At 41.9% G+C, this 26,927-nt stretch overlaps 2 protein-coding genes across 5 annotated transcripts in view; one reads left to right on the top strand and one right to left on the bottom strand.

The window, feature by feature from the left end:
- The first annotated feature begins 3,619 nt into the window (after positions 1-3,619).
- Positions 3,620-4,876, top strand: LOC139443783 (sericin-2-like). The gene is made up of 2 exons (XM_071224700.1): positions 3,620-3,647; positions 3,948-4,876. Exons 1-2 carry the CDS (start codon positions 3,620-3,622, stop codon positions 4,874-4,876), a joined length of 957 nt encoding a protein of 318 aa, XP_071080801.1.
- LOC139442512 (ninein-like protein) overlaps positions 4,511-26,927 on the bottom strand; it is an 85,745-nt gene continuing 63,328 nt past the window's right edge. For 3 of the 4 annotated variants that reach the window (XM_071223325.1, XM_071223326.1, XM_071223328.1), the window contains 14 exons: positions 22,511-22,783; positions 21,596-21,881; positions 19,624-20,950; positions 19,083-19,273; positions 17,785-17,982; positions 17,050-17,229; positions 16,277-16,381; positions 14,494-14,607; positions 9,143-9,256; positions 8,114-8,221; positions 7,300-7,356; positions 6,240-6,432; positions 5,553-5,674; positions 4,511-5,171 (listed from right to left, as the gene is read on the bottom strand). In XM_071223325.1, coding sequence (XP_071079426.1) covers positions 4,974-5,171; positions 5,553-5,674; positions 6,240-6,432; positions 7,300-7,356; positions 8,114-8,221; positions 9,143-9,256; positions 14,494-14,607; positions 16,277-16,381; positions 17,050-17,229; positions 17,785-17,982; positions 19,083-19,273; positions 19,624-20,950; positions 21,596-21,881; positions 22,511-22,783 — 3,466 coding nt within the window. In that variant the 3' untranslated portion in view covers positions 4,511-4,973. The remainder of the gene's footprint in view (positions 5,172-5,552; positions 5,675-6,239; positions 6,433-7,299; positions 7,357-8,113; positions 8,222-9,142; positions 9,257-14,493; positions 14,608-16,276; positions 16,382-17,049; positions 17,230-17,784; positions 17,983-19,082; positions 19,274-19,623; positions 20,951-21,595; positions 21,882-22,510; positions 22,784-26,927) is intronic. The other variant, XM_071223327.1, reaches the window with a different exon arrangement.

Genomic DNA, 26,927 nt, shown 5'->3' with positions numbered 1-26,927 from the left:
ACCCGCTGCCTCTGACTACAACATCTGACAGTCAGACAAATCATTGTCAGTCCTTGTGAAATGTCTTCAACTTCTGAAACTGTGACTAAGGCTCAGGGCCAATCTACACCTACTCCTGAAATACCAGCTACTGTCACACCACCAACAGAAAAAAAATCAAACAAAAGAAAAAACAAAACAAGAAAATTACAACAAAGACCCCCACTCTTACCGAAACATCTGTTCATAACTTCTTTGATCCTTTAGAGATGGATGTTACTCCATCTTCACATCACAACAACAGTTTTGATTCCTCTTCACGATCACCCGTAGAACCACCATGAACCATTCACATATACTTCAATGGAATTGCAGAGGGCTTAGCCACAATTTTAATGAATGTTTTCACAATCTCTACTGAGGAGTCAAACTCAAAAACTGTATCTGATCTAGCTGTAACAGTACATGTGAATTAATATTTTACTCAATGTTTGCCATCAAAACGTTTTTGGTTTTGAACGAGGTCCCGGTGAGGTGAAATGAGGTAGAACGTCGCGTTCAAGATAATTGCACTTATATGGCCACATGTGTGCACGTGTGAGTGTGAGTGAGTTCGGTTTTACGCTGCTTTTGCAATAATTCAGCAATATCACGGCGGGGGACACCAGAAATGGGCTTCACACATTGTACCCATGTCGGGAATCGAACCCGGGTCTTCGGGTGACGAGCTAACGCTTTAACCACTAGGCTACCCGACCGCCCCTGAGGTATTCAGTGAAGTCACAAGGGCAAACATCCCACCGCGACGACGTGGAAGAGGGAACCATGCAATCTGCGCACCTGGGGTAGGAATCCTTCACTGATTTATTGCCCTGGAATTGTGAGCAACGCAGCAAAACATTTCAGTGAAAAAGACGTTGCAAGCAGATTAGACACTCATGTCAACAAAGAGACGGGCATGTAATTTTAACTCAAACTTTTAGAAAGTTTATGACAGAAAATTCTGATAAAAGAGTATAATTATACACTTAAAAAGCCCAGAATACAAGAACAACAGAAAAAAGCATTTAAGGAGTAATGCAGGATAAGACCCAAAAAATCAGTTTAATAAAGGCATATCTCAACAAGGAGTTTTGTAATGGATGTAAAGATTGGCAGCTGAGGTACATGTTTATTGATGATTGATTTTGTTAAGGGTTTGTTATTTCCAGAAAGAATAACAACAATGTAAACCTTAGCATTTATTAGTGAAATGTTATGAAGTAAATATAAAGTTGAAACAACTTTGGGCATCCAAATGCTTGATTAGTACATATCAATTTTTGCCTAAAAGAGTTAAACAAAACTTATCCGTAAATATATCTCAATTTTATTTGTTTCTTTACAGGATTTGATTACAGATATAAAATCAACAGCAGACCTTGACAGTCCAAACAACAGTGCAGGACATCAGTATAACAGACTCAAACACTTGTCAAGATGAAGTCCCATTACATAAACAGTGGTAGTTCCTATCATATATGTTTGATCGAATGGCTTTGAACCATGTATACCCCAACCTATAATTCCTAACCCTGTAAGTCATGGCTTAGAAATCTCTCAATGTTCAAGTAAATTCAATGAGAAAAAAAAACCTCCTTCCATTTTGAACAATAAATCACATGAAAATACCAAAACTTTACTTATTTCCCACATTTTTCACGTATGACAGTATCAAAGTACATTCAGTGCAACTATATTTCCAAGTTTACAACCTCCTTATAAAAGAAAATATCTTCAAAAAGTGTCCTTGCTATTACAAAACGTTTGCTTCATTCGGCAAGCTTAAAATAAAGTATTCAAAGAGTTGAATAAATTTGATCATACATGATAGAACTAGTTAATCTAACTTAATCTTCAGGTTACCAATGCATATGATATGACTGACTAAAATGGGTAATCACATGTACAAGATAAACACATATTATGCAAGTACCACACGCCAAAACATAAAAATATCCATATTACTATTCATATGCTATGTCATCCTAACATATATGCATATCAATTTTAACAAGTCATTTATGATTCTTTATCAACTCTTTTAATGTATTATTCAATTTAATTTTTACTCATTTCTTATTCAGAAATAGAGTAAATACTGTAAATAATAACATTAATGCATCACCATGTGAGCAGTGCTTTGCTTGCAATTGTTATATTATCAGACAGGTTACAGAGAACTAAGACATGGTCATACACAGTTGCCGACTGTCATAACAGCTTCATCAACTTGTGGAAAAAATATTGACTAATTTAGTGGAACTTGGTGAGGAGCACTATGTAAATCTAGCACTCAATTACATTGGAAGCTGTGTTATACTTATCATTATTTCCGGCCATGTGCAGTGAACCTGACATGACAATATACTCCATATATTGCTATTATCTGTGAAAGCAAGGGACACTCGCATGTTTTTCATTGGTTTCATGATCTTAAGTAATTGATTTACAATCATCTTTAGTACTAAGTATGTTAAATGTATTTTGTGAAAATAATCATAAGGTGACAAGCAAGACAAGGCTACCAATATAATTTATGATACAGGTTGTAATTTGTCAAAGGGCTTCAATTACATACCATTTTTCACCTCAAATTTAAATGCTTTATGGTATAAATTCAGGTTTCTCTAAATGCAAACTTACAAATTATTACATACACATACAAAACGAATCTTACAAAATGAGGAAACATAAAGTCTGTTATAGCACCATAACATTTTGATTCTCAAGTTACATAATTGCCTTACAGATTGTTTCAACAGCCAACAGTCAACAGTCACGACAAGAACTGTGCATCATGGGAAGATGAAAATACCTTCACTTTAAACACATTGATAATTGTTGCATCACTTTCACAATATGGTTGATTTAAATTTCATGTGGGGATAAGCACACTATGCCAGTGAAGAACAGTTTTATTTAACCATCGATACATTAACTGTGGAGCATCATGCATATAAGGGCCATTGGTCTGAGACCTTTTCTCAAAAATAACTAAGCCATCTCAGGCTAAACATCATTAACAACTAAACAAAAGTACAGTGAACATGTTAACTTGAAAGCCTGAGATAATATCTTGTTATCCACAATATCGGGACAAGGGGTGTGCCGATACGAGATATATCCCGCAGGTGCCATTAAGTAATATTGAATCAAATGGAAAATTGTGTTAAAGGCATCAGTTACTTTTGTTTCACTGTACATGCACCATGCATAACCCTTTCTGATGCAAAGTTTTACCTATGTGAGAATCCATGTTAAACATATGCCACCTCAGCTCTGGTGAAGAAGGGAGTTATCCCTATAAAGCAAAACTGAGGCAATCACATAAATGGAACATATATCACAAATACTTTGACTGGAATGTTTATCAGACCCTGTAAAGACATATCTACCCTTGAGTGCGTGAATGAGTGCGTGAATGAGTGCGTGAGTGAGTGCATGAGGTGTTCCATCCCCAAGTATTGCAGTCATAACATGGTGCCCATGCATGGTCTGCACACACAAGGTCTGAGTCCACTCCACTGGGTGAGGTAATAATCCTATCTCAATAAAAGACACCAATGGTCAAAAAGCACTAAAATTATTAATCTATAAAATGGCAGCAAATGGAAGATTCAGTTCAGGTAGTGTTCAGAGGAAGAAGTGACACATTGGTAATAATGAACCAGGCACATATACACACACTGAAACGGATAACATTGGAATGATTATTCCAGGAGTAATTCTGTAATTGAGGTATTCAGAACAGATGAGTCAAATAGCACTACATAATACTGCAGAAGGCACTCATATCCTCGGAGACAACAAAAATCTACGAACAGCTAGATACCCCTGAAGGATGTCATTACAACAATACTGTACATAACACCAACTGTCCACCCATTCTGTGGTAATCTCATAAATCTCTTGCGGTCATCTTGAAGCATCCAGAAGCAGCGGCTGCACCAACGACAGTGTCCGTGAATCCAACGACTGTGTCTCTGCATCCAATGATAGTGTCTCTGCATCCAACGACAGTGTCTCTGCTTCCAATGACAATGTCTCTGCATCCAATGACAGTGTCTCTGCATCCAACGACAGTGTCTCTGCTTCCAATGACAATGTCTCTGCATCCAATGACAGTGTCTCTGCATCCAACGACAGTGTCTCTGCATCCAACGACAGTGTCCCTGCATCCAATGACAGTGTCTCTGCATCCAACGACAGTGTCCCTGCATCCAATGACAGTGTCTCTGCATCCAACAACAGTGTCCCTGCATCCAATGACAATGTCTCTGCATCCAACGACAGTGTCTCTGCATCCAATGATAATGTCTCTGCATCCAATGTCCCTGCATCCAATGACAGTGTCTCTGCATCCAACGACAGTGTCTCTGCATCCAATGACAGTGTCTCTGCATCCAATGATAATGTCTCTGCATCCAACGACAATGTCCCTGCATCCAATGACAGTGTCTCTGCATCCAACGACAGTGTCTCTGCATCCAATGACAGTGTCTCTGAATCCAATGATAATGTCTCTGCATCCAATGACAGTGTCCCTGCATCCAATGACAGTGTCTCTGCATCCAATGACAGTGTCCCTGCATCCAATGACAGTGTCTCTGCATCCAATGACAGTGTCTCTGAATCCAATGACAGTGTCTCTGCATCCAATGACAGTGTCCCTGCATCCAATGACAGTGTCTCTGCATCCAATGACAGTGTCCCTGCATCCAATGACAGTGTCCCTGCATCCAATGACAGTGTCCCTGCATCCATCAACAGCATGCATGAGGCATATCCACTTTATCACATTTTATGGTCACAGCCAAGGTCATTAAGGCATAAAATCATAATGTCTTCACATTAAGAAAGTAAAAAGATTCTTTCATCATATATCTTAAAATAATCTCAGAAAACGAGAATTTCCATTCCCAAGATCACATATTTCAAGAGAGATTCTGTAATCATGCATAGGCATGTGCAATGTTCTGGCACGCCTGGTTGATGACTTTCTGCAGTGATGCACATTTCCGTTCTACATGCAGACACCGCTTCTCTGCTTGTCGATGACGCTCTTCGGTGACCTTCACCTTGCTGACAAGCTGAAGGTTCTCCATGTGCAGATCATTGACCATCATGTTTCTCTCTGATAAAGACTCATACTGGAATGACACAAATTTCAAAGTAATGGTAATCTTTGGTTACAATTTGGTAAGTGATTGAGTCTGGTTTTGATGAGTTTGAGTTTGGCAATGTTTGCATGCTATATCATGGTGGGGAACACAAGAAATTGACTCTACATAAACTGTACTCATGTGGGGAATCGAACCCTGGCTTTTTCACATGATGCCTTAATCACTTGGTTACCCCATTACCCTGTTTCAAAGATAAGTGGGCATTCTGCAAAACTATCCGCCACAGATCAATATGATCAGGACTCATCGCTAAATCAAAAGCAAAGACTTGAAAGCAATCTGATTCATAGTAATTATCTGTTTTGTCAAGTATAACTGACTATTTCGATGAGAACCAAGTAGACTTACTGTGGTCATGAGTTTCTCTGCCTGTTCCTTGAAGAGGTTGTGGTAGTACTCCACCTTGGTGTGCAGGTCCTTCTTGTCTGCCTCCAGCTGCTTCACACGCTTCTTGTGTCCCTCCTTCAGGTCTGTACAGTCGAAGAGAGTCAGTGTTATCTTAATACCCATGTAAGCAGGTCCCTGTTTGGTGGTCACTACATGCCCTTCAATGTCAGTTATTCTTTGGTCACCAATTATTCATTCTATTTACCTTCTCAAAAGTGACATAGTACCAAAGAAATCCCAAACCATAAAGAACATCTTTTCTGAAATTCCCCATTCAAACATTCAACAGGCAGCTGGACCTTCACAATGAACACAAGCATTTCATGTAAACCTTTCTGAAGTCCATTCACTTGTCTGACCAATACCACACTTCCATAAACTCAAGCATCTCTAGAACGGATTTAACTTTCTTCATGTGTCTGACATTTACCTTCTATAAGGTCAAGCTTCTCCTGTATTGCAGCCTGAAGTTTATACATGTTTCTGACACACACCTACCTTCTATAAGGTCAAGCTTCATGTGTCTGACAGACCCCTACCTTCTATGAGGTCAAGCTTCTCCTGTATTGCAGCCTGAAGTTTATACATGTTTCTGACACACACCAACCTTCTATAAGGTCAAGCTTCATGTGTCTGACAGACCCCTACCTTCTATAAGGTCAAGCTTCTCCTGTATTGCTGCCTGAAGTTCATTCATGTGTCTCTGCTGTTCCATGAGCCCAAGTTGAAGATTAGTGAACTGTTCCAGATCCACCATGTTTTTTGTGCGGTCCTTCCATCGACTAATCTCCTGAAGATGTCGTGATTGTGCCACACTCAGGGCTGTGCTCGCCTCCAGTAGCTACAAATGTAATTTGACATTCTCAACTACAGTCGAACCCTGTTATCGAGAATAGCGGGACGTGGCATGAACATCCAGCCAGATCAAGTAACAGTATTATAGATACATAGCAAAACGATTGCATATACAATTATTTAACTTGTATTACACACATGTGATGACAAATTAAAATGTATTGCGCCAGCAAAGATTACTAACAATTGTGACAAGTTATATACAGTGTACATGTACCTTATTGGGCACAGCAGCAATCACTATTTAGTCTGTCCAATTGACAAAAGCAATAAAGTGCCACTCTCGCTTTAAGCTTGTTAATTCAAATATTGGATTGTGTGAGTAGCGTCAAACAGCTTTTATTCCTTTAATCCGACTTCTGTTAGATATAACCAGGAAGTGCCACCATGTTTTTACTCATGTCTACTCACAATGTTTTATTTGTAACCAAAGATTACCATTACAATTGGATTCAAAGATAAGTACATAATCCGTTAAACAAATGGTATATATTGCACTGTACTTTTACAGTGATGTTAGATGTATTGGTAAAGGTATGACATATGCTTGCGCTTCCCAAAACTTTTAATGTGGCAAAAGGCAACTTCAAGATACAAAATTCTACTGTCAAGTCCAAGTTGGGACCGAGTCCAAGTTTCAAGATAACACTATGTTTTTTTCATCTCAAATTCAAGACAAGCAGTCAAATATCTATTTATTTATATAGTGAAACAGTCGGGACCAAAGAATAGATTCAAGATATCGGAACATTCGAGATAACGGGGTTTGAGATACAGAGGTCTGACTGTGTTTCAATTTGTGCTTTAATAAACAATCACATAGGGCTGTTAAGTACTCATTTCACATCCTTACCTTGTCCGACACCTTCTGTAACTTTTTCTCCAGCAGCTTCTTCTCATCATGGAGTTCCTTCAAACACAGAAGATAATACATGCAATACTTCTAACCAATAGGAATCATCAAACCTCAGTACAGTCAGTGAAGGAATGTTGTTTAATGTCTTAAAATAATCCAGCCTGAATCAGGCAAACGGGTGATCGAAAGCATCAGCAAGGACTAACCCCATTGGGTTGGATGACACAAAATAGTCCAAGTCATCGAGAGTGACCACCCAGGCACCATTTAAGTCAACTCATGAGGCATTCTGTAGGGGAAACCCCACAGGGATCAAATGTCTGATGGGGTTCTCAACAGGTTTGGCAATTGCTGCAAGGCAGGGGTTGGTTGTTTGTTTGTTTAACGCCGCCCTCAGCAATATTCCAGCTATATGGCGGTGGTCTGTAAATAATCGAGTCTGGACCAGACAATCCAGTGATTAATATCATGAGCATCAATCCACGCATCCATGCATCAACCAAGTCACGAGCCTGACCACCTGATCCCGTTAGTGGCCTTTTACGACAAGCATAGTTACCTTTTACAGCAAGCATGGGTTGCTGAAGACCTACTCTACCCCGGAATCTGCGAGGCAGGGGACAGGAGAGTGGTGAGCGTGAAGCAAACACTGAATTATCCTCCACCCATGACAGTGATTTATACTACACAGCTACATATCACCATGGTTCTGATGCCCTGTACTGTGTCTAGTGCCGACTACTGCTTTCAAAGTGCTAAATGTTCTATGGAGTGGGCCATCAAACATGTCTATCGCCAGCTCATGCTGTACCTTATCCTCCCTGTGTTTGGAAGGTCTTGAGTCCTGGATGTGTTCCTTGAGAGAGTTAACCTTTTCCTGGAGCTCGGACTTTTCACGTGTCATATTGCTCAAGTCAACCTGTAACAATGAGTGAGTGAGTGAGTGAGTGATTGTGAGTGAGTGAGTGATTGAGTGAGTTAGTGAGTGAGCGAGTGAAATTGTACGTCACACCGGCAATATTTCAGCCATATCGTCACAAAACAGTTATAACAAATCCTCTTAGATTGAATAAAAAGCTGTTAACAATGGACAGTATAATAACTAGAGTACCACAGTTTCGATTATAAAACTAGTTGAGAAAGTGTCTGTATGGGACTTTTCAGGAGCATACTACAATAGCTCTACTTTCATATTAGTGTTTGTTTATGACAAATCCAGTGATTCTTACAAGATGGTGTCCCATTCAAGTCTCTCATATTGACAACCTTATCAACATCTAGATGCATCTGTGGAAAGTACCACCCAAAAACTTCAAAGGAGGAAACCATGGGACTTCTATAACCACAACAGGTTATAGAAGTAAGTGTATTAACATCTCAGAAAGTTGATGTAGAGGTAGCTCTCCAAGAAGGTAAGCAAAGTACCAGCCATTTTATCTTCAGGAGCAATGCCGGGACTTTTTTTAAGACACAAACTACTTCTTTGTCATACTTCAAATAAGATACAATAAACTACGATTATAACAAACTCAAAGGGACCACTAATAACCATAGTTAGTAATAAGCCTACATAGCATATATACAGCAAATGGAAGGGACCAAAACAAATTTGTTATATCTGTCAGTTCGTTATGAGCATGTTCATTATAAACATAGTTTACTGCATTACATTTAGCTTGCTTAGTGACGTTTTTTTTATGCTTTTGTAACCTACTTCTTTCCACAAGAAAAATCATAAAATCCATTTTCATGGGACATCTTCATCCTGTCACACAAGGGCTCAGAAAGGGGTTAAATGTTGCTCAGACAACTTTCAAGGACAACACACACTGAAGCTCACCTTCAACTTTTCAGTCTCTGTGCAAGCAGCATGTGAGAACTTGAGTTTCTCCTTCAGCTCTGTGACCTTTGACTGCAGCTGGTCCCGTTCCTTCAGCAGCTGTGTCTGGGTGCTCTGTACACAACAGGGAGAACATGGGGTGTGACAGAAGTGGGGACTGGGTGCTCTGTACACAACATGGGACATCACAGAAGGGGGGTCTGGGTGCTCTGTACACAACAAGGGAGAACATGGGACATCACAGAAGGGGGGTCTGGGTGCTCTGTACACAACAAGGGAGAACATGGGGTGTGACAGAAGTGGGGACTGGGTGCTCTGTACACAACATGGGATATCACAGAAGTGGGGTCTGGGTGCTCTGTACACAACATGGGACATCACAGAAGGGGGGTCTGGGTGCTCTGTACACAACAAGGGAGAACATGGGATATCACAGAAGTGGGGTCTGGGTGCTCTGTACACAACAAGGGACATCACAGAAGGGGGGTCTGGGTGCTCTGTATACAACAGGGAGAACTTGGCACATCACAGAAGTGGGGTCTGGGTGCTCTGTACACAACAAGGGAGAACATGGGGTGTGACAGAAGTGGGGTCTGGGTGCTCTGTACACAACAAGAGAGAACATGGGATATCACAGAAGTGGGGACTGGGTGCTCTGTACACAACAAGGGAGAACATGGGGTGTGACAGAAGTAGGGTCTGGGTGCTCTGTACACAACATGGGACATCACTGAAGGCCGTTCTGGGTGCTCTGTATACAACTGGGAGAACTTGGCACATCACAGAAGTGGGGTCTGGGTGCTCTGTACACAACAGGGAGAACTTGGCACATCACAGAAGTGGGGTCTGGGTGCTCTGTACACAACAGGGAGAACATAGGGCATCACAGAAGTTGGGTCTGGGTGCTGTGAACAACATGGGGCATCACAGAAGTGGGACATTGCAGAAGGGGGGTCTGGGTCTTCTGTACACAACATGGGACATCACAGAAGTGGGGTCTGGGTCTGTACAACATGGGACATCACAGAAGTGGGGTCTGGGTCTGTACAACATGGGACATCACAGAAGGGGGGTCTGGGTCTGTACAATATGGGACATCACAGAAGTGGGACATCACAGAAGGGGGGTCTGGGTCTGTACAACATGGGGCATCACAGAAGTGGGGTCTGGGTCTGTACAACATGGGACATCACAGAAGGGGGGTCTGGGTCTGTACAACATGGGACATCACAGAAGTGGGGTCTGGGTCTGTACAACATGGGACATCACAGAAGTGGGGTCTGGGTCTGTACAACATGGGACATCACAGAAGTGGGACATCACAGAAGGGGGGTCTGGGTCTGTACAACATGGGGCATCACAGAAGTGGGGTCTGGGTCTGTACAACATGGGACATCACAGAAGTGGGGTCTGGGTCTGTACAACATGGGACATCACAGAAGTGGGGTCTGGGTCTGTACAACATGGGACATCACAGAAGTGGGGTCTGGGTCTGTACAACATGGGACATCACAGAAGTGGGACATCACAGAAGGGGGGTCTGGGTCTGTACAACATGGGGCATCACAGAAGTGGGGTCTGGGTCTGTACAACATGGGACATCACAGAAGTGGGGTCTGGGTCTGTACAACATGGGGCATCACAGAAGTGGGGTCTGGGTCTGTACAACATTGGACATTGCAGAAGGGGGGTCTGGGTCTTCTGTACACAACATGGGGCATCACAGAAGTGGGGGTCTGGGTCTGTACAACATGGGACATCACAGAAGTGGGGTCTGGGTCTGTACAACATGGGGCATCACAGAAGTGGGGTCTGGGTCTGTACAACATTGGACATTGCAGAAGGGGGGTCTGGGTCTTCTGTACACAACATGGGGCATCACAGAAGTGGGGGTCTGGGTCTGTACAACATGGGACATCACAGAAGTGGGGTCTGGGTCTGTACAACATGGGACATCACAGAAGTGGGGTCTTGGTCTGTACAACATGGGACATCACAGAAGGGGGGTCTGGGTCTGTACAACATGGGGCATCACAGAAGTGGGGTCTGGGTCTGTACAACATGGGACATCACAGAAGGGGGGTCTGGGTCTGTACAACATGGGGCATCACAGAAGGGGGGTCTGGGTCTGTACAACATGGGACATCACAGAAGTGGGATCTGGGTCTGTACAACATGGGACATCACAGAAGGGGGGTCTGGGTCTGTACAACATGGGACATCACAGAAGTGGGGTCTGGGTCTGTACAACATGGGGCATCACAGAAGGGGGGTCTGGGTCTGTACAACATGGGGCATCACAGAAGGGGGGTCTGGGTCTGTACAACATGGGACATCACAGAAGTGGGGTCTGGGTCTGTACAACATGGGGCATCACAGAAGTGGGACATCACAGAAGGGGGGTCTGGGTCTGTACAACATGGGGCATCACAGAAGGGGGGTCTGGGTCTGTACAACATGGGGCATCACAGAAGGGGGGTCTGGGTCTGTACAACATGGGACATCACAGAAGTGGGATCTGGGTCTGTACAACATGGGACATCACAGAAGGGGGGTCTGGGTCTGTACAACATGGGACATCACAGAAGTGGGGTCTGGGTCTGTACAACATGGGACATCACAGAAGGGGGGTCTGGGTCTGTACAACATGGGACATCACAGAAGTGGGGTCTGGGTCTGTACAACATGGGACATCACAGAAGTGGGACATCACAGAAGTGGGGTCTGGGTCTGTACAACATGGGACATCACAGAAGTGGGATCTGGGTCTGTACAACATGGGACATCACAGAAGGGGGGTCTGGGTCTGTACAACATGGGGCATCACAGAAGGGGGGTCTGGGTCTGTACAACATGGGACATCACAGAAGTGGGGTCTGGGTCTATACAACATGGGACATCACAGAAGGGGGGTCTGGGTCTGTACAACATGGGACATCACAGAAGCGGGGTCTGGGTCTGTACAACATGGGGCATCACAGAAGTGGGGTCTGGGTGCTCTGTACAATATGGGAGGAAATTGCAGGGAATAAGTGCTATTTTCCTTCCTACTGCATCCTGCAATATAACAATACAACCACAGCGCCTGTAAATAATCCAGTCTGTTCTAGCAAATCAGTGGTTGCTAGGATGATGCATACATGCCAGTTACAGTTCTACAGCACATACAACTATTATGACTGCAAGTGTATGAAAGCAATCCATGTGCCATCAAAGACAGATAACCAGAATTTCAGGGGCACCAAATAATAACCTCTATCATACTTCTGCAATGTGTAATGCTCATTAAGTCAGATTTCATCATGTTTTCTGTACAGAATATTGTTTCAAGCATTTAGTACTCTATACACCTGCTAACACCACTTCTTTTCATAGTGAAGCTGTAATGTTTCCTAAATTTGAGAAATGTGATTGATATCTGAAACTTCTGATTATCTACTCAGTTTATAACATTCTCTAAAGATGGGGTTGAATTTTTCACTACTGTGTCACAACAGGAAATGTTTTAAATTTTAAATTTTAAATCTTAATTTCAAATGATCAAGTGCTGTTTATAATGGGGTCTTGACACATGCATGACCACCAGCATTAACTTAGTTTCTATATTGATACTCCCCTAAATTTCAAAAGACTGAAAACCAAAGTACTGGCAAGTCTTTACAGTGTTTAGAAACTGAACAAATGGGATTCACAATTACTCAACTTCAGATTCTTAAAGAGCTGGTGACAAAATACTGAAAGCACGGAAATGATCATGTCATATATTTCATCTTTGATAAACTTCAGATTAGCTTTATTAACTTCAGATTCTTAAAGAATTTGCAGTGTTTTGTGAGGTTTTCCCACAAAGAAAGAAAGATAGACATCATATGTCAGCAGAGAACCAAATTTAGTTAATAATCTGTACTAGTGACAAAAAATATGTGAACAGTCAAAGTGTAATTACAATATATGTCTAAAACAAGGGCAAAAGTGAGCCTGGCTCACTAATACCCCCGACCTGCCTAGTGTGTCAAGCAGTCCATCACGATCAACTTGCACTGTGTGAGATGCCTGATGGGAATCACTCTGTTTCATTAGAAAATGAATAGGGTTAGGGTATGAAAATTCATAAAAAAATGGAAAATTAATAAAAACAATAGTTTTCTTTTGACTGAACCCCTCCATATGACACAAATTATATGTACAGTAAACTACTTTTATAACGAACACGCTTGTAACAAACGGACAGATATAACGAACTTATTTTTTGGTCCCGGCAATATGCTGTGTATTTGTTGTATATATGCATATAACGAACTGCGGTTATAACAAACTAAAAATAGTGGTCCCTTTGAGTTCGTTATAACTGTAGTTTACTGTACTAAGTTTGAGTTGAATCCAATGAATAGTTTAAGAGAAATCGCGCAGACAAAGTTTTCGGACGGACGGAACCTTGTTATAACTATAGGTTGGGGGTATAATTAGTTTCATGTTTCGTGTAGATTAATATCTGGTGTGTCCACCGTGCATGTTGGGCGATACATGCGGGACACCTTGATGGCATACTGGTGACGAACTTGCGTATTTGATGCTGCTGCCATTCTGCCTGAAGAGCTATCCAAAGCTGGGACACGTTGGCAGGTGTTGGCGTACACTCTCCGCCTGAGAACATCCTACAGATGCTCTATGTCAGGTGACTTAGCCAGCCAGTCCAATGTCGGTATGCCTCCATGATGGATATCATCGGTGACAACCTGGGCACGATGTGGTCTGACATTGTCATCTTTCAGTTCAAAATTTCTGACGATAATTCTAGCGAATGAAATGACAGGACTCACAATGTCATCACCATATTGCCAATCAAATGTCCATTCACATATAACCAAATCAGTTCACCTTTCATGTGTGATACCGCTCCCATATCAATCATGGTCAAGAACTGACATACTGCATACCTAGCCAACATCATTTTCTACCATCTATGAATAAGAGGCAAAACTTTGATTCGTCTGTAAACATGTTGAGATGCTATTGGCACACAGCCCATCCCTGGTGTTACCTAACTCTTCCCAATTTATGGTAAGCTGTTAGGGTCACACCTTCAAAGAAAGCCATTGGCTGCATAGAGATGGTTTTTAATGGTAGATGTTGAAATTCACCTTCTTGTAATTGTACGTAATTCTCTATTGATAGGTTTCTGGTGTGCCCAAGGGATGCAACTCCGCACAGCGAATTGGAACGCATTTGACAACTGAGGCACTCGTGTCATTTAAAAGATATGAAATATACACACTTGTCAGTTTGACTAGGGTCATGTTTCAAGCCATGATCATGATGGTAAGAAACTGAATATATGCTGTAAGTCTCACCTCAAAGTTTTGTATCATGTTCATCCTTGATTCCAGTGTTGCCACAGTGTGCTTGAGGTCCCTGATCTCGGCTTCACAGGACAGCTTGGCCTCACGACATTCCTCATACTTCATCTGACACACAAAACACGGAGACGATGAGTGAGTGAGTGAGTGAGTGAGTGAGTGAGTATGGTTTTACGCCGCTTTTAGCAATATTCCAGCAATATCACGGCAGGGGAAACCAGAAATGGGTTTCACACATTGTACTCATGTCGGGAATCGAACCCGGGTCTTCCGCGTGACGAGCGAACGCTTTAACCACTAGGCTACCCGACCGCCCCACAGAGACGAGGAACGACAGACAATCTCTGAGTAAGAGTTAGGATCTGGCCTGGAGCAGACATGGTCAGGCTGAAGTTCCAAGCATTGTTTTCTAAACCCACGAAGTATAGACACCAGGGCTGGGACGAGTCCAAATTTACTACCCGTGTACCCACCTCCTTATTACCCGACCCTACCCGGGTACCCACTGTACGTCTTAAGAGATAGGTACAAAAAGTTCAGTTGGGAATAGTTTGACTGGCCCTGGACAAAATGTATTTAGATACATGTATAAAACAATCTGGTCATGCATACACTGAAGTTGACTGAAGTTTTATCTTTATTCAAACATATAAAAGTCAGAAGGAATGGATGCATAGTCAGAAATAAATGCAAACATTAATGACTTGTAGCGTAACCATATAGTTCTAGATAATTTTTGTCATTTAACAATATATCACATGACTAAGCACGGGTCCGGGTAGTCCTATGGGTACCCGGGTTCTTCTCAGTACCCACCTAACCCGAGTACCCGAGTACCCGAGTTGCCTGTCCCAGCCCTAATAGACACGCTGATATTCCTCATGGGAGAGAGTTGGTCAACATCAGAATAAGAGGCCACATGTACAAAGTGATCTCAGTGATCATTGTCATTAAACAATATATCACATGACTAAGGATGGGTCCGGGTAGTCCTGTGGGTACCCGGGTTCTTCTCAGTACCAACCCCAGTACCTGAGTACCCGAGTTGCCTGTCCCAGCCCTAACAGACACGCTCATATTCCTCATGGGAGGCAGTTGGTCAACATCAGAATGAGGCCACTTGTACAAAGTGATCTCAGTGACCTTTGGAAAGTCGAGGTGTGTTAAGGCAAAGGTAATGAAATAGTCACAGCACCAAGAACACTTTGTACAAGTCGGCTCTGGATTTTTGTTTAGTTCTATTTTCACTGAGAGAGTTGGGTAAAGCACACTAATAACTATATTTCATCACTAAATGCTAATTGACTAAGCCGCTTGTGAAACAGACCATCAACGTAAGCGGTAAGGCGCCAAACAGTAGAAAGGTCCAGGGTTCATAATCTAGGATGAAAATCCATGATCAGTGGATCCTGGTTGTGCAAAGGGATGCAACTCATTATTGTGAACAGCATAACTTTGAGCTTCCAGTGCTGCTTGTGTTCACAGCTATGGCACAACATGCATACAGGTTCCATGACCATGTTCTGTTCAGAATCTCCACAACACTATTTACTAGTTAGTTATTAGGAAGTAGAAAATATTGTTAAAAATACCAGTGATGATTCAAACTAACAATTTCATCTTGAAATTTAACCATTGACATTTATGGCCAAAACAACTGATACTGATACCAGTACGCAAACAATTATTTCCAGCACCAGTCTCAAAAAAGACCCATTAGAAACTAATTACAATGTCATCTTGTAGAGGATGTTGCATTCCTTGCTTTGCCACATACCTTGTACTCCAGAAGCTGACTCCTCTCTTGCTGGAGCCTGGTCAGCTGGTCCTGCAGAGAGTCCATCTTGGACGTCATCTGTGTCATCTCTTCTTGCACCTTCTCCTGCAATGAAGGGCAGGTGAGTGAACCCCTTACAAACCTATAGTAAGTAATCTCTTGGCAATATCACAATGGTCTTAAAGGTCTATCAAGCCTGAAAAAGACAGACCAGGGGCAAGTACGCATTCTTCCAGAGTGGCCACCTGTCCCAGTACCTTCCACACTTAACAACAGGTATGGGCTGCATTTTACAATATAAAGATAATGATTTGGTTGGTTGGTTTGTTGTTTAACGCCACACTCAGCAATATGACGGTGGTCTGTAAATAATCGAGTTTGGACCAGACAATCCAGTGATTAATATCATGAGCATCGATCCACACAATTGGGATCGATAACATGCATCAACCAAGTCAGCGAGCCTGACCACCCGATCACTTTAGTCGCCTTTTACGACAAGCATGGGTTGCTGAAGATCTATTCTACTCCGGATCTTCAAGGGTCTATAATGAATTGATGAACATTGTTTCACTGCAATACATATTCCTGCTGTATTGACTGAAGGCTGTAAACACTAAAGTCTATACCAAGCAAACCAGTGGTTGATAGCATGAGCACAGATCATAAGAGGGATCACACAATCCCCATTGTTGTCAAGTCTGACAATAATCATTGGGTAATGGGGATCAATTCTGACCTGTGTTCACACAGGAACCAATCCTATTTCTGACCTTCTCTCTGGAGTGTGTCTGCTTCACCGTCTCCACCACCTCTGCCCTCACAGCCGTCACAGCCATCTCCCGGTCAGACAGAAGCTCGTCGATCCTTCTCTCCAGGCTGCCCTGTGTTTCTGCCTTCTCCTGCTCCACATCGGTCAGTCTGGCCTGGAGGCTGTCTCTCATGTCTTCAACCTACAGCAGTGATGAAACTGTATAGCAAGTGGTCCCCATCCACATCCTTCCACAAAATCATGTTCAAACCTATACAGCCTTTATTTACCCATCATGTTCTATGGTCTTATTTATTTATCTGTTCTAACCCTTTTGGAAAGTGATTATTCACCAACTTTCAGATTATTTCATCCTGAACTGGAACCTTCTTCCATGTTATGGTAACATCCTCTCTTCTCGGAATTCCTGCTCCATCCAGATTTAGATGCACATACTCGGCATACTCATAAATAACCAGGCATCACTGAGCACAAATGGTGAACCATTTCTTTGCCCTGAAAGGCTACAAAACCTTTACATCTGGTCTGAAGCAGACAATACATGTTGACCATGCATAATGTCACAGTAAGACAGCTATACTATCACAAAATTGTGTAATAGGATCTTCTGTTTCAACCTCCAATTCTTGACTAAATTTGTCATGTTGAGACATGCATAGGTACTTAAACAGTACACTATCATTGGTTGCAATTCATAAAAAGCAACTACTTTAGTCCAATGAGCATGAGAGCCTACCTGTTTCAGCTGGTCCTGCAGACAGCTGACTGTGGACTGGAGTCGTTCCTCAACTTGCTTCCCTCGGTCCTGCTCCGCCTTCAGTTCCACCTGCAGCCCAGTTATCTCCCCTTCCAGCATCTGGCTCTTCTGATCCAGGACTTTGCGTTCATCACCAAATGTGTCCTGTAGTTCCTCGATCTGGCGGACAAAGTCAGTCTGAAAATGGGTAAGAGTGAGTGAGTGAGTTTTGGTTTTACGTCGCTTTTAGCTATATTCCAGCAATGTAAAGAGGTATGTAAACTAGAGTTAGGTTGTTCTGACACTGAGACATTGCGGAAAGAAAGGCAGTTAACATGCCTGCACTGTCTGTGTCCGTCGATCAATGTCCATCAATGCCCATCTGTGCCTGATTGTGCATACATATGTACATGTTCGTCTAACCATATCTGTTCTCGTCTGGACCTGTATAGGCCTGTTGTGTCTGTCAGCGCCTATAAGGGCCTGTATATGCCTCTTGTGTCTGTCAGCGCCTATAAGGGCCTGTATATGCCTCTTGTGTCTGTTAGCACCTATAAGGGCCTGTATATGCCTCTTGTGTCTGTCAGCGCCTATAAGGGCCTGTATATGCCTCTTGTGTCTGTTAGCACCTATAAGGGCCTGTATATGCCTTTTGTGTCTGTCAGCGCCTATAAGGGCCTGTATATGCCTCTTGTGTCTGTCAGCGCCTATAAGAGCCTGTATATGCCGCTTGTGTCTGTCTGCGCCTATAAGAGCCTGTATATGCCTCTTGTGTCTGTCAGCGCCTATAAGGGCCTGTATATGCCTCTTGTGTCTGTCAGCGCCTATAAGGGCTTGTATATGCCTCTTGTGTCTGTTAGCACCTATAAGAGCCTGTATATGCCTCTTGTGTCTATTTGCACCTATAAGGGCCTGTATATGCCTCTTGTGTCTGTCAGCGCCTGTAAGGGCCTGTATATGCCTCTTGTGTCTGTTAGCACCTATAAGGGCCTGTATATGCCTCTTGTGTCTGTTTGCGCCTGTATATGCCTCTTGTGTCTGTTAGCACCTATAAGGGCCTGTATATGCCTCTTCTGTCTGTCAGCGCCTGTATATGCCTCTTGTGTCTGTCTGAACCTATTAGAGCCTTAATATGCCTCTTGTGTCTGTTAACACCTATAAGGGATAGTATATGCCTCTTGTGTCTGTCTGCACCTATATGGGCCTGTCTAGGCCGACTTCTGTTGAGTCTGTCTACGCATGTACGGGCCTGTCCAGGCTGACCTGTATATATGCCTCTTGTGTCTGTCTACACCTACTGTTGTGTGTACCTGCAGCTCCTCCCTCAAGTCCTGCTCTCTCTCTAGCTGGTCCTGCTGATGCAGCTGCTCCAGCTGGCTCTTCTCCACCTCCAGCTTCTGCCTGATCACAGTCATCTGCTTCTGCATGTCAAGGATCTCATCTTGGTACTTCTCTATCAGAGCAGTCTTTTCTTCCTCATATGATGAGCCTTGAGAAACATCAACAACAGTTCATGATTCCAACATAGACGAACTAGAAAACGTCTCAAACCTCCATGTATGCTTAGGAACAATATCCATTTGGACTGAGTGAGTGAGTATGATTTAACACAACTTTTAGCAATATTTCCGCAATATCATGGCAGGGGACATTAGAAATGGGCTCCAGACATTGTACCTAGGCCATGGACAGAAGGTATATAACATGAGTGAACTGGACAATTACGTCAACTTGCAATACCTAAGCTCTATGTCAAAGTATGCTTTAAGAATGAATATTTTGTGAAAATGTTTAATATTTTATCACCTCAATCAGTCAACACACAAACACATTACTTACACAATTTGTCCTTTTGTCGATCGAAGTCCTGCTTAAGCTGCTGCTCCCTGGCCTGATGCTGAGCACTGAGGGTCTCCACTGACATCTTATCTCTCTGAACGTCTCCCTCCTGCATCTTGAGCTGGTTCACAAGGGCAGAGTGTTCCGTCTCCATCTCTCTCTGCCTCTGCAGCAGTTTCTCCTTCTCAACCCGCACCTCATCCTTTTGGGTTTGAAGGTCCTCCAGCAGTGAAGCCTTATCACTGTCCAACACTTGTCTTCTTTCGTCCAGTTTCTCCTGGTCTGCCTTAAGGGCTTCCCTCTGAGTCTGGAACTCCTTCAGGACACATGCATGTTCCTGTTCAAAGTCTCTCTGTCTCTGGAGAAGATCATCCTTCTCATCACTTAACTTCTGTCTTTGTTCTTGTACCTCCTTGAGGGAAGAGGAATATTCCTTTTCAATGTCTCTTTGCCTTACTAACAGGTTATCCTGCTCCTCTTTCAGCAGGCTTCTCTCCTTATTCAGATTATTCAGAGTTTGCTCTTTCTCAGATTCCAACTCTACCTTCTGTTGTTGTAACTGAAGCATTGATGCCTCAATTTCCCTTTCTTTCACTTGCATCTTTTCCATTTGTTTCTCCCGCCCTGACTCAAACTCCCCCTTCCTTTCATTGAGAAGGGCTTCTTCTGCTTCTAAAGCAACCAACCTCTTTTGCACATTTAAATTCAGACTGTCCTGTTCCTGATTGAGATTATCTTCATATTGAGCCTTTATTTGTTCAAATTCAACTTTCCTCTCCTCAAGAAGATCACGTTCTGCCTGCAGCTCCTGCCCTCTCTGATGGACCTCCTCCTCAAGCCTTTCTTTTTCTTCCTCCAACTCTTCCTGTTTCTTTCCTACATCCTGCAGCCTTCTCTCCAGATCTTGTCGCTTCGTCTCAAGATCAACTTCAAGCTTCTGTTTAACATCCTCAAAGTCCTGCCTCCTTTTCTTCATCTCGTCTGAAGCTTGCTCACAGAGAGTTTCTTGACGATCTAACTCATCAAGGATATTATGACTCTCGAGATCAAAATCGGCCTTCCTTTTTTCAAGTGCTTCACTGTCCTCCTCCAGTGCTCGTCTCTTCTGTTCCAGTTCCTCAAGTACTCGTCTTTTCTCACTTTCATACTCACCCTCTCTCTGTTCCATGTGTTCCATCTTGAATCTCCATTCTGCCTCCAACTCACTCCGATGTTTACTCAGCTCCTCATACATGGCAGCCCTTTCTGCTGTTGTGGCTTCCTTCTGCCCCTGCTCAACCAGCGCATCAAAGTCCTCCTTTAATTTGCCTTGCAAACCACTCACTCCCTGAATGAATGAATGAATGAATGAATGAATGAATGAATGAATGAATGAATGAATGAATGAATGAATGAATGAATGAATGAATGAATGATGTGTGGGAGGGAGGGAAGGAAGAAATAGGTGACTGGGTGGACCGGATGGTGAGCAATGGAAGGATGACCAAGGATGAAAAACCTATTAGAATTTTCATACTATATTCAAGGTATGTTAGTCACAATATACAAGTCATAAACATTAATACTGGTACAGATTTTCATAGTAGAGTTTTCATATGCCATCTTACAGTCAAATCTAGCTGATGCTGAACAGCACATATCAAATATCAATTTGTTGCGTGTCTATTGAGTATTTAGGGGCCAGTGCTTTCCAGCACGATCTGGCCCTGCTTGCCAGTGGATTTTTCACACTGTCCTTCTTTCATATCAGACTAATCTCTTCAAGAATGACACACTGGAAATAACAATAAATGAAGGAACCTCACAAATCTAATCCTCATATCATTTACATATTAAGACAGAAAGACAAGGGTGGTATCATTTTCAACAAGCACTTCACCATTGCATCAGCACTATAGCATCATTGTTTGCACAAGATCCTGGTCTGGCCATGCTAAGACACTAAGATGCTTTTTGTCCTATTTCCACCAACCTGTTCCAACATATTCTCATAGTCCAACAGCTCCAGCTTGAGCCTCGTCTCCAGTTCCTTCATCTGCAGCTGGTGCTTCTGCTCCAGCTCATCCCTCTGACGATCACAATCCGACTCAATCTCTTCCTGCTGCAACTTCAACTTGAGGTCAAGGTCAGCAACTTTCTGTTCAAGTCCATGGACATCCTCTGCCGATGTACTCAGCAGGGTTGAATTCTCCTTCGAATGATCATCTCGGGACCTCCCCAATTCCTGCTGAAGTCTCTGCTGGTGCTCTGCTTGCAAGCTGAAACAGTGCAACTTCAAAATAACATGTACTCATGTCATTTGATGGAGTTGCCAACAATGCCAGTGATGTAGGTGTTCAGAGAGATCTGAACCAAATAAATGGCTATAATAAAGTTCTAAGCTGACTATGTTGGTGGTTCAAGGGAGACAACTACGGCCAACAGAACACTAAAAGATATAGTCATAATTCTTCAAGCACACAGACATTGTTGCTTTTATAAAAAGTAACAGAAAGAAGTCCGCAAAGCTGCTTTTGGCGGACATACTTCATGCAAAAATTCAGTTCTCTGGGAACTAGGCTTCTCCGAAAAATTTTTTTTTGACTGTTCCCAAACATTTTAGAAATATAACAATTCCAATTTGTTTTACCACAAAGAAACTTCAACCACCATGTGTATAGAAACATCTACAAAACATTACAACTATACCCATCAAGTGCTTCTCAAGAAAAAGTCAAAACTGAAAAAAGAAACAATGATCAGACACCTTTGACCCAGGAAAGCACAACCCAACCATTTCAACATTACTGGTTAATGTTACAAAAACCACAAATTTTTCATATTGCATCACACCTTCTCTCACAATCTGTCTGAAATCAGGCCCTTGAGGTAGCACATTAAGACTCACCGGTGGGTCAGCTTTTCCCTGTCCCGAGCCTGAGCCTGCCTCAGTAGCTCCTTCTCCTCCTCATGCTTCTCATAGTCCTTCTCCCTCAGAGCCTCGGCCTCCTCCCGCTCGGTCTTCAGTCGCCTTTCAAGGTCAGTACACATCTTCTCAAGGTCGCGAATACCAGTGCGATCTATGCCACGATTTTCTTCCAATCTCGATATCTCTTTGGTGAAATTCTCTTTGATTTTACCAACACGTAACTCAAGGTCCTTTTCATATTCTTCCTTCAACCTAACAATTAACATAGATTATGGTTGAGCTTATCAAAAGTTTCGAAAACCTATTATTAACACTGCAAACACGAAAACGTCGTTTTTTTTCCGTATATGGTCACTGGACGGAAAAACGACTAAAAATTCATTAAAATTGATTAATTGGTGAGCGTCTAGAAAGTGTGCAGAAAAGGGTCGAGTTTTTTTTTAAGGGTAAAATGGACGGAAAAACGATGCTTTTTGCTCCGCCTTGTACACCTGTTAATGGCCAATCAGCTGGCACGTGTCCCCCGACGCACATGATTCGCAAGGCTTCCTTTTGAAAGCTTTAGGTTTCGAATTTCTGGCATGCCTTGCTCCAGTATCTGTCGCGCGCAGTGCAGCGAGATTTGCTGATAAGCCAGTTTTAGGATATGTAACATGTTAATGGAATTCAGGCACGCGCCAAGAAGTCAAACCAAACAATGTTACCAAGTTTATTGTGGTAACATATCCCTCGGCTATGAACAGTTACCCCTATCGAATAATGGGTTGTGTTTCATTTGGTTATAATAATAACTAATTTTTTAATGTGAAGTTTACAAGATATACGACTAGGACGAGAGGTCGGTCACATGACGTTCTTCACGTGACTGTTTTCTTGAAATGGCGTAAACACTGACTACTTCCACATTCCTGGGGAAAACCCTTGGAATTCCCTGGTACGAATTCATACAGAAGCTTGGTTGCATGCACCCGTCACAAACACATGCAAGGACAAGTCAATTGTTCACCTGAACAAAGCACGGAAACACACAGTGATGCCCGTCCTCACTTTTACCGAGCATGTAAATTATGTTGTACGTCAAAAACATGGACGAGTATAAACAATATGTTCATTCACGTAATACATGTCATACATTTTGACAAAATGTATTGACTCGGAGCATTATTGTTAATCACAGCGTATAGACTCGGCATGCAGTTGAACTCATCACCCATCCCATTATTGATAATCCTTCTTGAAGATCTATGAAATCAGAAGCTGCAACACTTTATCTTTTAATTGGCATGTCAGACTTCTATTTCATAACTCAGTTTTATTTGCACGGATCACGGAAGGGACATTATCGCATTGATGCCCTTACAAAAACAAGCAAAACGTGTCAAAATTAACAAAAGCGCAACAATTGGCCATTTGTCGCATTGTCGCGTGTTTGCATTGTCGCTCTTTGAATAATCCTTTTCTTTATTTTACAAAAGGGCGACGATGCCGTAACGCGACATTTTCAAGGTCAAAATATGTCTCGTTGTCGCATTGCCATCACAAATGTGTATAAAAGGCGTAAAGTTTAGTTAATGCTACAGTTAGGAAGCGGTAACCAAATTACATCTGTCGTAGAAGTTCAACCTGATACATGTAAGTCTTGACATGAAAACACAAGTCCGTCTGCGAGTCCATAACGTTTTATAGTGAGCTCTTCTCTAAAAGTGCTTAGTGTTCGACTCCTAGTTCCAAACATGTAGTACCTCATCAACAATCCACATACCTCTAGTGCAGTGGTCTTCCGGAAGATCTTACTCTTGACCGCATTAGACAACCGACGAGTGCACGCCTGACCTGTGACCTCGTTGCAACCCTCATGAGGTGTTTGCCGAAGGGAGAGGGGTAGGAAATGTGTGCTCCAGCCCAGCGCAGAGCTCGCGACACACTGTATACTGAATGTTGTATACAGTATATTGCAGTTGATATACTGTATACTGCATGTGATACTTATTAGCGGAAATGTTACAACTTTCAAGATTCAAGATTCAATTTGCATTTATTTCATATACAACAGACCACCGTCATATATCAATGGAATACTGCTGAGAGCGGCGTTAAAACAATTTGTTTTCATAATAGAGCGCTGCAGTCATTTAAAATAGAACAGTAAACAAATTTAGTACCAACTCACTCATTCTGTTTCGAATAATCAGCAGAAAATATATTATTAACCAGGTCTTTGGGAAGAGATATCAGATTTTTATAAGCAGTCACATAGGAATGATAAAGGACCCCTCGCTGATTAGGTTCTTGGCCATGTTAGATGATATAACCAATATCCAGGAGCTCCGGCGGGGGGCAATCTGGTCTTGTTAGTGTATGGTATGAGCTGTGGCGTTGACCCAAGAGAATAATGTAAAAAATGAGACCAACTCAAATCTGTAACGATTGGGAAAGTCTAGATTTCCACAGCCCTAGCCTGAAATTAAGAATTGGTCTAGGCTCCATTTTAATTGTATTATGTTCATTTTGTAGACATGGATGGACCAACCAGGAGAGAAATTGATGGAATATTAATATCACATGTTACCACTGATCCATTTAAATTCATCACACAATAATATATTAGTATTTGACATTATGGCACTTGATTATTAGGGCATGATCATGTACATGTTCACTGTAGTAATGTACACACCAGTCAACTTGATTATAATATTTATTATAGTGTAGCGCGGCATCAACGATTACTTTATGATATCCTCACTTGTCATCGATGTATTGACATCGGACAATGGACGACAATTCAAAATTCTTATAAATAGCTTCAATAGGGACAGCACCGGTGTCGGTACAATTTTCCTAGATAAAAATATGTCTCTACAAAATATAATCTGAAGCAGACAAGATCAATATTTTTTTATTAATGCTTACTTTCATGGATAGAATTGAGGCAATCTAGGCTTGCCAAATTGTTCTAGACTTGAACTGGATTCCTTTTAAATTTATTCTCTATGGTCTGGGAGATGAACGGGCGTCAGTATCGCATGGAGAACTGGGACAGCCTGAATCAGTGTAATCGGATTTGTTGTGGAGTTTCGGTTTGGGGCTGTTTGCTGAATAGAACAAGGGCTCACGAACAAGGGCACAATGTAGAGATTAAATCATTACCACCTCTCTTTATATCAGATATATTATTGTGATTTGAAATCTCTTTTGGATAATTGCGAGTTATGTATACTCTGTATTCTTTCGTCATGGTAGCATATATATTTTCTAAGTTGCTTTTTGAATTATCCACAAATAATGATAACTACAATGTAAACCTCTCTTTGGAGATATACAATAATACTACTGAAGAGCATATCTGAAAAATGGGACTTATCGACAAATATTTCTTTCTTAAACACTACCCGTTACAGGCTTTCTGATCATTATATTATACTTTGTACAGTTTAAAAGTCAAATAATGGCAAATTGTGTATCTTTCTACATTTTGAATTAATTATAATTTCTGCAATAAAACCTTAGCATCAGATAGTGATATAAACGAATATGATCTATACTGTGATAAATGAAATATCAATTTCGTATTATGAATTAGATAAACAGAAATATGATAGTAAAACAAATTATTTTAATCTGTTCGTTTGAGTAGGTAACGAGGGATCTAGGCAACTCATTAACGTATCCATTTGTGAAAAATGAAATATTAAAAGTTTAGGGAGTTGAACATGTACATTGAATGACAGGGAAGAAAGCAACACAATAATTAAATTATGAATTAATTAATAATAGATTTTGTTTGTTTGTTGTTTAACGCCGCACTCAGCAATATACCAGCTATATGACGGTGGTTCGTAAATAATCCAGTCTGGACCAGACAATCCAGTAATCATCACCAAGAGCACCGATCTACGCAATTGGGATACGATGACATGCATCAACCAAGTCAGCGAGCCTAACCACCCGATCATGTTAGTCGCCTTCGAACAAGCATGGGTTGTTGAAGGCCTATTCTAACCCGGATCTTCACGGGTAATGTTTTTAATAATAAGGTACAATGAAATTCTGTATATGTCCATAATAAGTGTGTATAAGTAAATGGATAATATATTCATACACGCCAATTAAATGGCTGCATATGGTTCTTTGATGAACTCTTTTACAAGTCCATATTTCAAGACATGTATTTGATATTCATAATAAATCCACAAAAGCTACACAATGGCGACAAAACGGTACCAGCATAACAGATACCAATAATAAATGAGATCCATATAATTACTTTAAAGTTAAAACGTGTATCTAAATAGAAAATTGGAAGGATACACTTCCGACATTTTTCGTATTTTGTTTTCGTTTGGAGAGAGAAGTTGTGATTGGTATCTGATGGGTGCAAACAGGTGTTCCCTTC

This window comes from Haliotis cracherodii, unplaced genomic scaffold, assembly GCF_022045235.1.
Source record: "Haliotis cracherodii isolate W230 unplaced genomic scaffold, xgHalCrac1.p SCAF_5, whole genome shotgun sequence".
Classification (NCBI taxonomy): domain Eukaryota; kingdom Metazoa; phylum Mollusca; class Gastropoda; order Lepetellida; family Haliotidae; genus Haliotis; species Haliotis cracherodii.
This window is presented reverse-complemented; position numbering and strand designations above follow the sequence as displayed.

What these genes read in the sequence shown, in the direction of transcription:
- LOC139443783 (XM_071224700.1), top strand. Translation starts at nt 3,620, where the DNA reads ATGGCAGCAAATGGAAGATTCAGTTCAG. An exon ending in AAATGGAAGATTCAGTTCAG is followed by an intron (nt 3,648 to 3,947) that starts GTAGTGTTCAGA and finishes GTCATCTTGAAG; the next exon opens with CATCCAGAAGCAGCGGCTGC.